Source organism: Chrysochloris asiatica, unplaced genomic scaffold, assembly GCF_000296735.1.
Source record: "Chrysochloris asiatica unplaced genomic scaffold, ChrAsi1.0 scaffold00050, whole genome shotgun sequence".
In the NCBI taxonomy this organism is placed as follows: Eukaryota; Metazoa; Chordata; class Mammalia; order Afrosoricida; family Chrysochloridae; genus Chrysochloris; species Chrysochloris asiatica.
The window spans coordinates 7,930,189-7,942,587 of record NW_006408568.1 but is presented as its reverse complement, the minus strand read 5'-3'; the positions used below and the strand labels follow the sequence as shown (position 1 = coordinate 7,942,587).

The window sequence follows — 12,399 nt, the reverse complement described above, 5'->3', positions numbered from 1 at the left end:
CCTGGAATATACCTTGTCACAACCAGAATGACACACCATTATTCACATCACAAAAGCCTCCCTGAGAGGTTAAAAAAAAGAAGTATGGTGACTCCTTTGGATTCTTGGAAAAGTTTAGGTTAAAAATCTTTTACAAGATTATAGCAATGATGACATTATAACTCTCCAAGCATTTACACTATGTCACACGGGCACTTTCACTATTCACTGCATAGTGAACATGCTGAAGACACATTTGTTTGAATGAACAATGTCAACTCACTCCTAGATATCATAGGGCTTAGGTACCATTAGGTGGAACACTTAAGACTGATGGTGTCTTACTGGTCCCAAAGCATCCCAAAGGGGGCAGAGAAGAAAGACTTTTTTTAAAATCCTTCTTTTGTATTACATGCCAGTGCAACAACCAACCAAAGATCTCTCTAAACAAGTTTGAATATACCTTGTTTTTTAATTAGCCTGCGAATTGGGCTGCTAACCTGAAGGTCAGCAGTTCGAAACTACCAGCAGTTCCACGGGAGAAAGATGAGACTTTCTGCTCCCGTAAAGATTTATAGGCTCAGGAACTATGTACAGGGTCGCTATGAGTCGGAACCGACTTCACGGCACACCACCACCACCGCCAACCTTAACCTCAAGATGTACACGGAGTTCATCCTTGCCTAACCTCTGAGGAGATCGAAATGCCGAGAGCAAAAAGGTTCTGTGCTTACTTAACTCAAACACTTCCCCACTAACGCCAAGTGGGCTGCCAGGCACTAAAACAGTAACAAGCAGCCAACACGTTTGCACTCACATGACTTTCGCAGCTCCCTCACTAGGAGCAAGTCCCTTCGGGTACCACTCACTCCTAGTCTATTCAAACGTCTAGGTCCGTGCTCCGCACGCTGCTCCTTTCAGCCTCTCCCTGTGGGCCTCCCTCCCTCTCTTCCTTGGAGCTAGCCGTCCAACAACCATCACAAAAGTGGGCAACTGCGCTGAATTCGGGATCCCAAACCTACCCCCAACGCAAGGCGGAGGCGGGGCTTTTTACCTGCAGTTCGCACCAGGCGACTTCCACCGTGGTTTCAGTGTCCAGACCTTTGTAGACGGTCTTAAAGGAGCCTCGGCCGATCTCGATGTCAAACTTGAGAAAGCGGCCATCATTGGACATGCCCACGGCCTTGGTCTCCAGCTCTTCGATGTCATCTTGTTGCTGGCTGCGCTCCTCCAGGGGCTCCCGGCTGCCGCCGCTGCCGCTTCTCCCGGACGGGGCCTCCTCTTTGCTGCCCCCCGGGCTGGGCTGGGAGGCCAGGCGCTCTTGGCTTGAACTACTGGGGACGGGGGCGGCGGCGGCAGGTCCCACGGCGGCTGCTTCCCCCGGGGCCACCGCGGTTGCAGGCGCCCGGGCGAGCTGGGCAGCGGCGGCGGTGGCGGGCCCGGGTTCCTCGCGGTGGGGCGGCTCCGGGGGCGCGCTGGGCGGCGGCACGGCGGGGACGCTGGGCTGGGACACAGGCAGCGGGAGGCCCGGCAGTTCCAGCGCCGTGGTGTTGGAGTCGCAGATGACGCTCCGGCGGAAGAAGCGGTGCTCCGTGGTGGTTGTGGTCGCCGCCGCCCCGCGGCTGTCCTTGTCCATCGTGTGGCGACGGCGCCGGTACTCCTCCGTCCGGCCCGGGCCGGCGTCGGGGCCCGCCGTCCCCAGCTTCTCCCCCACCGAGGAATCCGAGCTGGAGCCATTCTTGGGGGCGGGCGCCGGCGGCGAGAGGAACAGAGCGCTCGGGCTAGTGCTCTGCTTGTCGGCGGCGCCGCCAGACATGGTCGGTCCGCGAGCGGGCTCCGACTAGTGAATGAAGAAGAGGGCGAAGGGCCGAGCCAGGAGGAGTGGGGCAGGCCGGTCGGGCCCCGCTTGGACGGCGGCTCCTCCTCCCTGGAGGGTTCGGCTCGAGCCGGGCGCCTCTCACTCAGCACTGACAAGCCGCCCGGGCGGAGAGGAGGCACTCCGGGCCCAGTTGCGGCGGCTGCTGACAGCGAGGTTGCTGCGGCTCACAGGGCGGGCGGTTCAGGAGTTGAGCCACGAGGGTTAGCGCCGCCCGGTCCCCATCCATCCTGCGGCGAGGAGCAGCCAGGAAGGCGGTAGCAGCGGAGGCGCCGCAGTCATGAGGGGCAGGGCACCGAGTCGGCACTGAGTGGAAGCGGATGCGGCAGATGCGGCCACCGCTCCAGCTCCCCGCCGCCGCCGCTGCCCGGGATGGGCGGGCTAGGCCCTGAGGGCGGCGGCAAAGCGACGAAGGGACGAGCACACACTCCCAGGCGCTGGCAGCTCCAGGGCAAAAGAAGAGTGGGAGGGGCTGAGGAAGACTAGGGACTCCGGGTCAGTCAGTCAGTCAGTCGCCTCCTCCTCCACGCGCCCCCAACGAGGGGGACCAGTCTCACAGAGCGCCCATCGCCCTGGAGGGAAGGGCCAAAGCCTCGAAGACTCGGTGCCTGAGGAGCGGCCCCCCCTTCCCCAAGGCCTCCCCGCCCGCCCCGGGCCTGGCAAAGCCTCGTCTCCTCCCGGGCCGGTGCCGGGGGCTGACGGAGGGAGGGAACGGTGGGGAGGGGAGGGCCGCTCACCGCGGGGCCCGAGCTCCGCTGCTTCTCTGGACCGAGAGTAGAAAAGACCGAGAGGACTGGGTGGAAGGGGATAGGGAGAGAAAAGAGTAGTCACCCCCACCAGGCACCTTCTGTCACCGAAGATGGGGGTGCGGAGTGGCCGAGTGAGAAGAGCCGCGTCCGCCCGGGAAACTCTCCGCGCTAAATGGCGCCGGGAGTCTGAAGTCTCCACACAGCCCGCTCGGACCCCGCCCCCCGCCGCCCGGGGCAGCCCCACCCCCACCTCACTCTCCGGGCTCTCGCGCAGGCGTGCCAGTACTGAGGCTATCTGGGACTTGTAGTTTATGAATTCGAGGAATGAAAGGGATTGAGGAGGAAGGAGCCTACGACTTCCGTGACGCCCTGCGGTAGTTTTAAGATGATGCCTCATGGAAGTTGTAGTTTTCTGTGGAAACCGCCCCTTCTGGAAGGCTGATGGGAGCGTCTTCGTGGGTCGCTAAATCCCATCCTGAAGTCTGCGCTAGCTAGGAACATCATTATTTTGGGATTAATTGTGAAAGAACGGAATGAAGGAAAAAAAGAAAGAAAGAAAAGGGAGGGAGAGAAGGAAGGAAGACGAGAGAAGCGACTCCCATAATGCTCTGCTGAGAGGAGAGAGATCTCTTAGGGTTACCATGCAATGAAAAATGATCTGTTGTTCTTTAATGGAGAGAGCCGCAATAGAGTTGAGTGACTGTAGGGGTGTGGGGGTGGAGGGGAAGGGCAAAGCAGGATAACCACAGCCTGAGCTCAGAGAGCTAAAGGAGCCAAAGACTCCTTCCGTAGGTTTAAAGAAACTTTGAAGATTGCTCAGGCAATTAATATTATTAATATTGAGAGTTAGAGGAGACAGAATCATCTTCTATCCTCCTCCCTTCCATGACAATTAAAGCCACATTCTCAACTCCAGACTTAAGACATATTCTGGCACTCATAATAGGCTGCCCTACTAAAATCCAGAATCGTGGTGAGCGCTATTTTAGCTTTGCCGGGAGGGGGCGGGGGGCGGGGGAAGAGGGGAAATTAACATGGAGTAATCGACTGAAAAAAGATTAGAGGCACAAATTTGCCTCTTGTACCACAAACTTGAGAGAACTTAGTTGAATTCTGCCTGTGTCGTTGGTTGCAACTTATTTTCCATCTTTCTTTTACTTGATGACTTAGTTAAACAGCATCTCGTCTTTCTCTGGAAGTGGGTGCATGCATACAAGTAATTCATACCAAGGCTGTAGACAAGAGGAAGCCTGGATCCATACAGTTCTTAGTAATGGAACGCTTTTCTTAAAAGCATCTTTATATTCCTTGGATCCCATTGCTACTTGCATCTACTCAAGAACGTATAGGTGATGAGCACCAGGGGGCACCAGACAGAGTAGTAAGTCAAACCTGCGACTCTGATGGCAGTTAAAAATCTTAGCCCAACGGGTAAGAGCGGGAAGCACTTAAACGTACGCAACCGCATCAGAGCGTCAACTCGACACGCCGCTGTCTCTCATTAGCGCCCGCTATGGAACGAGCTTAGAAGCGCACATCCTAGCGAAAGACCATATTGAGTGAATAGTTTTGGAAGCATCTTGACAGAAGATTCGTTAACATTGTTTCCTACCCTAGAAAATGTCCACAATTTCTTTTGCTGTATAGTTTAGATTCATATGATATGTAAAATATTTGTGCTGATTTATGTTTATCAAAAGCTACACTTAAACACCAGCCGCTCCGCGGGAGAAAGATGAGGCATTCTACTCCCGTAAAGATTTACACCCTCGGAAACCCTGTACAGGGTCGCTATGGGTCGGAACCGACTCGACGGCACATAACAACAACAACAACAAACACTTAAACAGCTTTATTAAAAAGTTTGTTTTTAAACCAATGGTTATTATTGTTAATGGTAAGTGCTGTCGACTCGGTTAGATTCAGAGCGACCCTGTATAAAGTTTCCGAGGAGTGGCGGCTGGGTCTGAACTGCTGACCTGTGGTTAGCAGTCCCGTGCTTATCCTACAGATGATGTTGTTTTTATGTGCCGTGGAGTCGATTTCGACTCATAGCGACCCTGTACAGGTTTTCCGAAGGCTGGAAATCTTTACGGGAGCAGAAAGCCTCATCTTTCTCCTGCGGAACAGCTGGTGGTTTCGAACTGCTGACCTTGTGGTTCGCAGCCCAATTCGTAACCTCTACGGTACCAGAGCTCCTTTACCCGAAAGATGATAGATAGATAGATAGATAGATAAAGTTTTTTGTTTTTTTTAATGGTTGTTGGCTTTCTAGCAGGTAGCAAGTTAATGAACATTTTTAAATACAAGTACAGTAGGGGCACTGTTATTGGTATGTGCCGTGGATTCCAAGTCATAGCAACCTATAGGACAGAATAGAACTGTTTCAAAGGGTTTCCGAAACTGTAATCTTTACAAGAGCAGATGACAGATCTTTTCTTCCTGGAAGCCAAACTGCAGACCTTTCCGTGAGCAGCCAAGTACTTAAAGACTGTGCCACCATGAGAACCATAGGAACAACTAGAATATTAGAATACTGGAGTTACATTGTTTTATAAAATTTATCTGTCACTTGACATAATAGTAACTCTCATTCTGGTACGCATAGTTAATATTTTATTTCCACTGATGAATTTAAGTAAGGGAATAAATTAGAGTACAATCTCATTGTAATTCTTGAGGCTGCTCCATAGAAGTTGCTCATTTGTTACTTTAGTAAGAAAATCATCTGCTTTTAAAGAAAAGGTTGGCTGTTCAAACCTAGCAGCCACTCAGCAGAAAAAAGATGGTGGTAGTCTGCTTTGGTAAAGATATACAGCCTAGGAAACATAATAGGATAGTTACTCTCTGTCCTATAGGGTCCCTATCAATTGGAATTGATTATTGGCAGTATTTTGTTTAACACAAGGCAAATAATGAACAATGATGAGTTTTAAAAATCAGTAAATCACAATGGTCATTTTTTGACTTTATGTCAAATGACGATGTTTCTATGTGAATAGTTATTAAAGGACTTTATTATGTATTCCTGTTTATTGAACCCTGAAACTTTGGCTACATTGCATTGGACACAAATCCCTTGACAATCACTGTACACTTTCAACATATTTCTTTCAATCAGGAACAGAAATTAATTGTGAATAATATAATTAACCATTGACTTAAAACCAATTTACCACATGATAGCATTTCCTACTTGTGTATTACTAGCTTTACTATGAAAAACAGGTAAAACTTTAAGTATAACCATATTTTGCCCAATGGTTATGTATGCATGTTATGCTGTTTCGCTTGAATATTGTACTACAGACCCTTATTTGTTTGATTCTCTTTTAAATGTTTGTTGTTATTGTTATGTGCCATGGAGTTGGTTCCGACTCGTAGCAACACAGTACAGGGTTTCCGAGGCTATAAATCTTTATGGGAGCAGAAAGCCTCATCTTTCTCCCACGGAACAGCTGGTAGTTTCGAACTGCTGACCTTGCAATTCACAGCCCAATTCGTAACCACTACGCTACCAACCTCTAATTAAGATGAAAATTTCAGTTACTGATTATTATAATCTCTAATAATATTTTTCCTTTCTCTACTCTCAATTCTCAAGTAAAGAATTTACCCCTATATAATCTATGTAAGGAGCCCTGGTAGCACAGTGTTAATCAGATCTGCTACTAACCTAAAGGTGGAAGGTTCAAACCCACCAGCCACACTGTGGGAGAAAGATGTGGCTGTGTCCATAAAGATTACAGACTTAAAACTCTACAGGACAGTTCTACTGTGTTCTATAGGGTAGTTGTTGAAACTGACTTCATGGCAACAGGTTGGAATCTATAGAAAATATCATATAACTGTAAATTACAGTAGCAGAACAAACACTATACATGGATGCACTAAGCCTAAAGGCTTAACTTCCTGAAATTTACACCCATTAGAAAACTACAAGTATTTTATTCTCTCTCACCATGTTCCTTAATCTCTCTAGTCTGTGTTCATTTTCTTACATTGATTCTATTTCTTACATTGATTCTATTCATGTTTCTATTTCCCATTTTATGTTTGCATGATCCCTGCCATTGGTAACCAAACAAACAAAAACAAGCCAAATCCACTGCCGTTGAGTTGATTCTGAATCATAGCAACTCTATACAGGACAGAGTCTAAGTGTTCCCTATGGCTTCTGAAACTGTAAATCTTTACAGAAACAGACAGCCTCATCTGTCTCCCATGGAGGGACTGGTAGGTTTCAACTGCTGACCTTGCACTTAACAGCCCAATGTTCAGCCCATAGTACCACCAAAGCTCCTTTCCATTGATAGCTGTCTATCATTAAAATAAAGCTTTGATTTAGGCAGTGGCTGAAATGTACTGAACACAGAAAATACACCTTAGTTTATATATTGCATAATTTACTGAAGAAAATACTATCTTGAGAGCATTTTTCTTTTCTTTCTTTTTTTGGCCTCCCTTTTCCTCATTTTCCATGTGCTTTGTCTTGTTTAAGGATAATTGTCATTTTACCTCTCTGTTGTCTGGAACTCAAGAAAGAAGGTAGAGTCAGGCAGTTAACCAATGAGGAATAGATGTATTTTTTACAATTTAAAAAAGGGGTTAGACTTGCCCTATATCAAACCAAATTATTGTTGGTGTTAAATGCCGTTGAGTCCATTCTGACTCATAGCGACATTGTATAGGGTTTCCAAGGCTGTAAATCTTTGCGGTAACAGAAAACTTTATCTTTCTCTCATGGAGTGGCTGGTGGGCTCGAACCACCTACCTTGTGGTTCACAGTCCAGTGCTTATCCTACAAAGTCACCTCAGGTATTTAAAAAATCTGTATGGTATTGAAATGGTATTGAGATAAGCACAGACAGTGGACTAGGAGAGAAAATTTTAAGAAGCAGTCTCATGTATGTATGTATGGAAATTTAGTATATGAGGAAGATGACATTTTAGGTCAGTTTGGGAAAGTTAATAGGTAGTATTTAGATAATTAGTTGGAGTCCTGATGTGGTGCTGAAGGATAATGTGCTGGATTGCAAGATCAGTTTGAGCCACAAGGTCGGTTTTTCAAATCTACCTCAGAAACCCTATACAGGATCACTATGAGTCTGAACTGACTCAAAGGCCCTTAACAACAACAACAGCAGACAATTAGTTATTCATTTGAAAGCAACTTAGGTTGATGCCTATTTCACACCATTCACAAATTAATTTCCACAGAAATTAATAGCTAAATATATATTTTTAAAGTTTTCATAATGAATTGAATGAAGGTTTACAAAGCAGATTATCAGTTTTACATTCAACAATGTTTCATTGCAACAATTACAATCCCCTCCATGTACCATCAGTTAACAGTATTTACTTTTATTCCCCCGACTTTTTTCCTTTTGTTATACACATGCATAGTACTTCCGAGTTGAGTTGCTAACCTCAAGGTCAGCAGTTTGAAACTACCAGCCATTCTGTGGGAGAAAGATGAGGCTTTCTGCTCCTGTAAAGATTCACAGCCTCAGATACCCTATGCAGGGTCGCTATGAGTCACAACTGACTTCACTGCACACTACCACCACCACCACACATGCAAAACAAAAGAAAAATATTCATTTAAATGTCCAAAGGGCACATTTTGCAAGTCAGTCTTCTGCTCGCAGACATGCAGCCTTTCTCAGTCCAAGGGCCTAGAGTCCTCAGCTGCTCTAACTCTCTGTGCCATCACCTCTGCAACTGTCTCTGCTGTCACCACTTTCCTGGTTAGGATATCACAAAGAGCTAAAAGTGTTTTTTAAATACTTTTTTAAATGTAGGAGAACGTGGGATAGGAAAGTACTTCCAAGAATAACCCAAGAAAGAATCATAAATAAAAATATATGACTATATCAAAATTGAAAAATTTTCAGCAAAACACAAGTGACAAGCTGACAGAAAAAAAAGTGGGACCTAGATTCAAAATGAGGATAAGTTAAAAAAAAAAAAAAGTATTTCTACAAAATCATAGAAACATTTATTAAACAAAAATATCAAAATGTAGTTATTCCTTTTTTTTTTTTTCAGTTTGAACCAAAGCTATTATTTCTTAACATGTTATCCTTGATCTAAGACTATACACTTCTAAAGGCAGTGTTTCCATTTCCTTAACCTTTCCCCAGTATGGCACAGTAGGATAAGCACTAGCTACAAGGTCAGTTTGAACCATAAGGCCAGTGGTTCAAATCTACTAGCTGCTACTCAGAAACCATATATAGGGTGGCTATGTACGGCTTGACAGTACTGAACAACAACAATAGCAATCCTACCCCCAAAGAAGTCTGTGCTCTTCAATTTATACCACATAAAAATGGTAGTTTCAGCATCCTTGGTAAGTGCCATCGAGTTGATTCTGACCCATAGCAACCCTGTATAGGATTTCCAAGGAGCAGCTGGTAAACTTGAACCACCAACTTTGCAGTTCAAATGACTTTGCAGTCTGACGCATTACCCCACAGCGCCACACCAGGACTCCTTGAGCATCCTGGTGGCAGTGGTGGTTATGTGCCATGGAGTCGGTTCCGACTCATAGTGACTCTGTACAGGGGTTCCAAGGCTGGAAATCTTTATGGGAGTAGAAAGCCTCATCTTTCTCCCGCGGCATCCTAGAGGGACTCAAATCATGTTTCTGTTCAATGTTCCTTGTGTTGGGGAACAAAAAGAAGTCTGAAAGGGGCAAAATCAGGTTATCAAGTGGATGGGGTAAAGTTTCCCAATGAAATTTTCATAAGACAGCTCTTAGTACTCTCAAAGGATGAGCAGGTGCATTGTGATAGAAAAAAATTCCTTGGCACAACTTTCCTTGTCTTTTTCTCAATACAGTTTTTAGTTTTCTTCATTTCTTCCTAATAAGCTCCCGTGATTGTCCTATGTCCTTCGAGAAAATCTGTCAAGATGACCCTTTTGGAATCCCAAAAAGCATTCACTGTAACTTTCTGAGCTGACCTTTCTGCCTTGAACTTAACTGGCCCACTAGAACCACTCAACCCCTCAGAAGCCGCTGCTTTGATTGGCCTTTTTTTTTTTTTTAAAGACAGCCTGGTGTGGCACTGCAAGGTTAGCAGTTCAAACCCACCAGCTGCTCCTCAGAAGCCCTATACAGGGCTGCTATCAAGTCTAAAATGACTCAACGGCACTGAACAACAACAATGAAACTGAGTCCTGGTGTGGTGCCATCGGATAAGCACTTCACTGCTAACCAAGGTTAGCAGTTCAAATCCACCAGTTGCTCCTTGGAAACCCTATACAAGGTCACTATGAATTGGAACTGACTCCACGGCATGTAACAACAACAACAAAATATTACTAAGACAATTGTATTACTGAGAGAATTTATCTGTGCCATCCACTGACATGTTTAAACATATTTTGTTTGAAATAAATCTTTCTAACTATGGAGTCCTGGTGTGGCACTGTGGGCTAATGTGTCAGACTGCAAAGTCATTTAAACTGCAAGGTCAGTGATTCAAACTCACCAGCTGCTCCTTGGGAACCCTATACAGGATCACTATGGGTCAGAATCAACTCAACGGCACTTAACAACAACCAGTATGAACAAGAGCAATGCTTTTGTATGAACTAGTAGCAATGCTTTTTGACTTACCCTTGTATATAAATAGCCATTTGAATCACCTAGAAAAAGACAACTCTATAAAACGGAAGAGTACATGAAATATAAATGTCTAAAATAAGCATGAGAAAAATGCTATAACTCAGTAACTAAGAAGTACAAACTAAAATAAGAGGCATACATTTTTTTCCCCATAGGATTGATAAAATCAAGTGTTGGCAAGGTACTGGGAAACTCATATATTGTTAATAATAGTATAAAATATTGCTATTTGCAATCAAGTTTATTTTTATTCACGGTAATCCAATGTGTACAGAGAAGACCTGCTCCCTAGGATTTCTAAGTCTTTAGAAGCAGATCACCGGGCCTGTTTTCTGAGGTGCGTTTGTGTGGGTTCAAACCACCAACCATTTGGCTAGTAGTCAGGCACTTGAGCACTTGTGCCACTCAGGGACTCCAACCTTTTTGAGGGCCATTTGTTAGTACTTATGAAAATGTAAAATGTGCACAGCCTTTGACCAAGAAATTTCCCTTCCAGTTACCTAACTTGGATAATTATTTACACATGTACACTAAGATGTATCTATAAGAATATCCACTACAGCATTCTTTATAACAAAAAAGTTGAAACAACTTGCATGTCCATCCATAGAAAATAGTTTAAATATCCAATTTTGGTAACATGCAGCAGTTGAAAAGACGGAGGTAAATCTATACATAACCAAACCGAACCCACAGTCATTCAAGTTGATTCTGATTCATAAAACCCTACATAGGATTTCTGAGACTGGAAGTCTCTACAGGAGCTGGCAGTCTCATTTTTTTCCCACAGAGCAGCTGGTGGGTTTGAACTGCCAACTTTGCTATTAGCAGCCAATGCCTAACCCAAAAGCACCAGCAGGTTCCTTAAAACACTTATATAGTAGTGGTATGAAAATATTTAATTAAGTGAAAAACTGAAGTTGCAGAATAATATCTGGGGTCCTGATGCACTGTAGAATAAGCACTGGACTGCTAACCTCAAGGTCCATGGTTCAAACACACTAGCAGCTCCTTGTAAACCCTATACAGAGTCATTATGAGCTGGAACTGACTCAATAGCACTTAACCACGATAAGATAATACTTTGTACTTTTAAAGAACACTGAGTTTCTACTTGGATTTAAATTCATGGAGAAAAAAAATAATGGACAGTACATATCAAAATGATAAAAGCACTTCTGGGGAGTACTCATATCTGTATTGTGTGAATTTCTTAATATATCTACTTACTGTAAACAGAAGAGAATATAGAAGAAAATAAAAATCACCAGCAACCTTACTAATCAGAGGTCTCAACATTTAACATATAGGTGTATTCCTTTCCAGGCTGATCATTACGCTGTAAGAATTTCCAATGTCATTAAATAGTCTTTATAAACATCATTTTAATGATTGCACAATATTCCACATAACATTACCAAATGCCATTGAGAAAGAAAGTCAGGAGAAAGATTTTTAAATGGAGATCCATATCCTATTCCTGACTTTAAGAGGCTGTTGCAGAAATTTATCAGAAGCACCTAGGAAGCTTTTATAAAATCACCACATCCACCCATCCAGCCTAGATGTTGGTTTGGAAATATTCCTTGGATGATTTTGATAAGCCTCTCTAGCTTTTCTCCATGATTGTAGAGAATCCCTCCTGTGTTGTTACCCCTTAAATTTGAGGCCAGCTGTGGTCTTGAGAAAGGAGCTCTGGTACCATAGCGTAGTTCTGGTAGCATAGTTCAAAACTACCAGCTGTTCCACAGGAGAAAGATGAGGCTTTCTGCTCCCATAAAGATTTATAGCCTTGAAAACCCTATACCGAGTCACTGTGAGTCAGACCAACTCCACAGCACACAACCACCACCCGTGGACTTAAGAGGAGTCCTAGTATGGCCACTGTAAGTACCAGACTGCTAACTTCTGAGCAGTGGTCATTTTCACCCATTTCAGTGGTTCAAAGAAATAGCAAACACTAGGAAGGAAACTATTTTAAAGAATTGTGAACATAATTACTGCTCATCATCTGAGTACCTTCTTACCAATAAGTAAAAAGATGAGACCTCCAACTCATCGCTATGAATCAGATTCTACTGAATGTGGTTTAGTTTGGCTTGGTATGATGTCTCTTAAGAGATTGCTTACATCCCTTGTCATTTCTCATTAAGGCA

The 12,399-nt window shown here is 44.5% G+C and overlaps 1 protein-coding gene across 4 annotated transcripts in view; it reads right to left on the bottom strand.

The window, feature by feature from the left end:
- WNK1 (WNK lysine deficient protein kinase 1) overlaps window positions 1-1,880 on the bottom strand; it is a 167,063-nt gene extending 165,183 nt beyond the window's left edge. For all 4 annotated transcript variants that reach the window (XM_006862706.1, XM_006862707.1, XM_006862708.1 and 1 more), the window contains exon 1: window positions 1,034-1,880. In XM_006862706.1, coding sequence (XP_006862768.1) covers window positions 1,034-1,795 — 762 coding nt within the window. In that variant the 5' untranslated portion in view covers window positions 1,796-1,880. The remainder of the gene's footprint in view (window positions 1-1,033) is intronic.
- Between the last annotated feature and the right edge of the window lie 10,519 nt (window positions 1,881-12,399).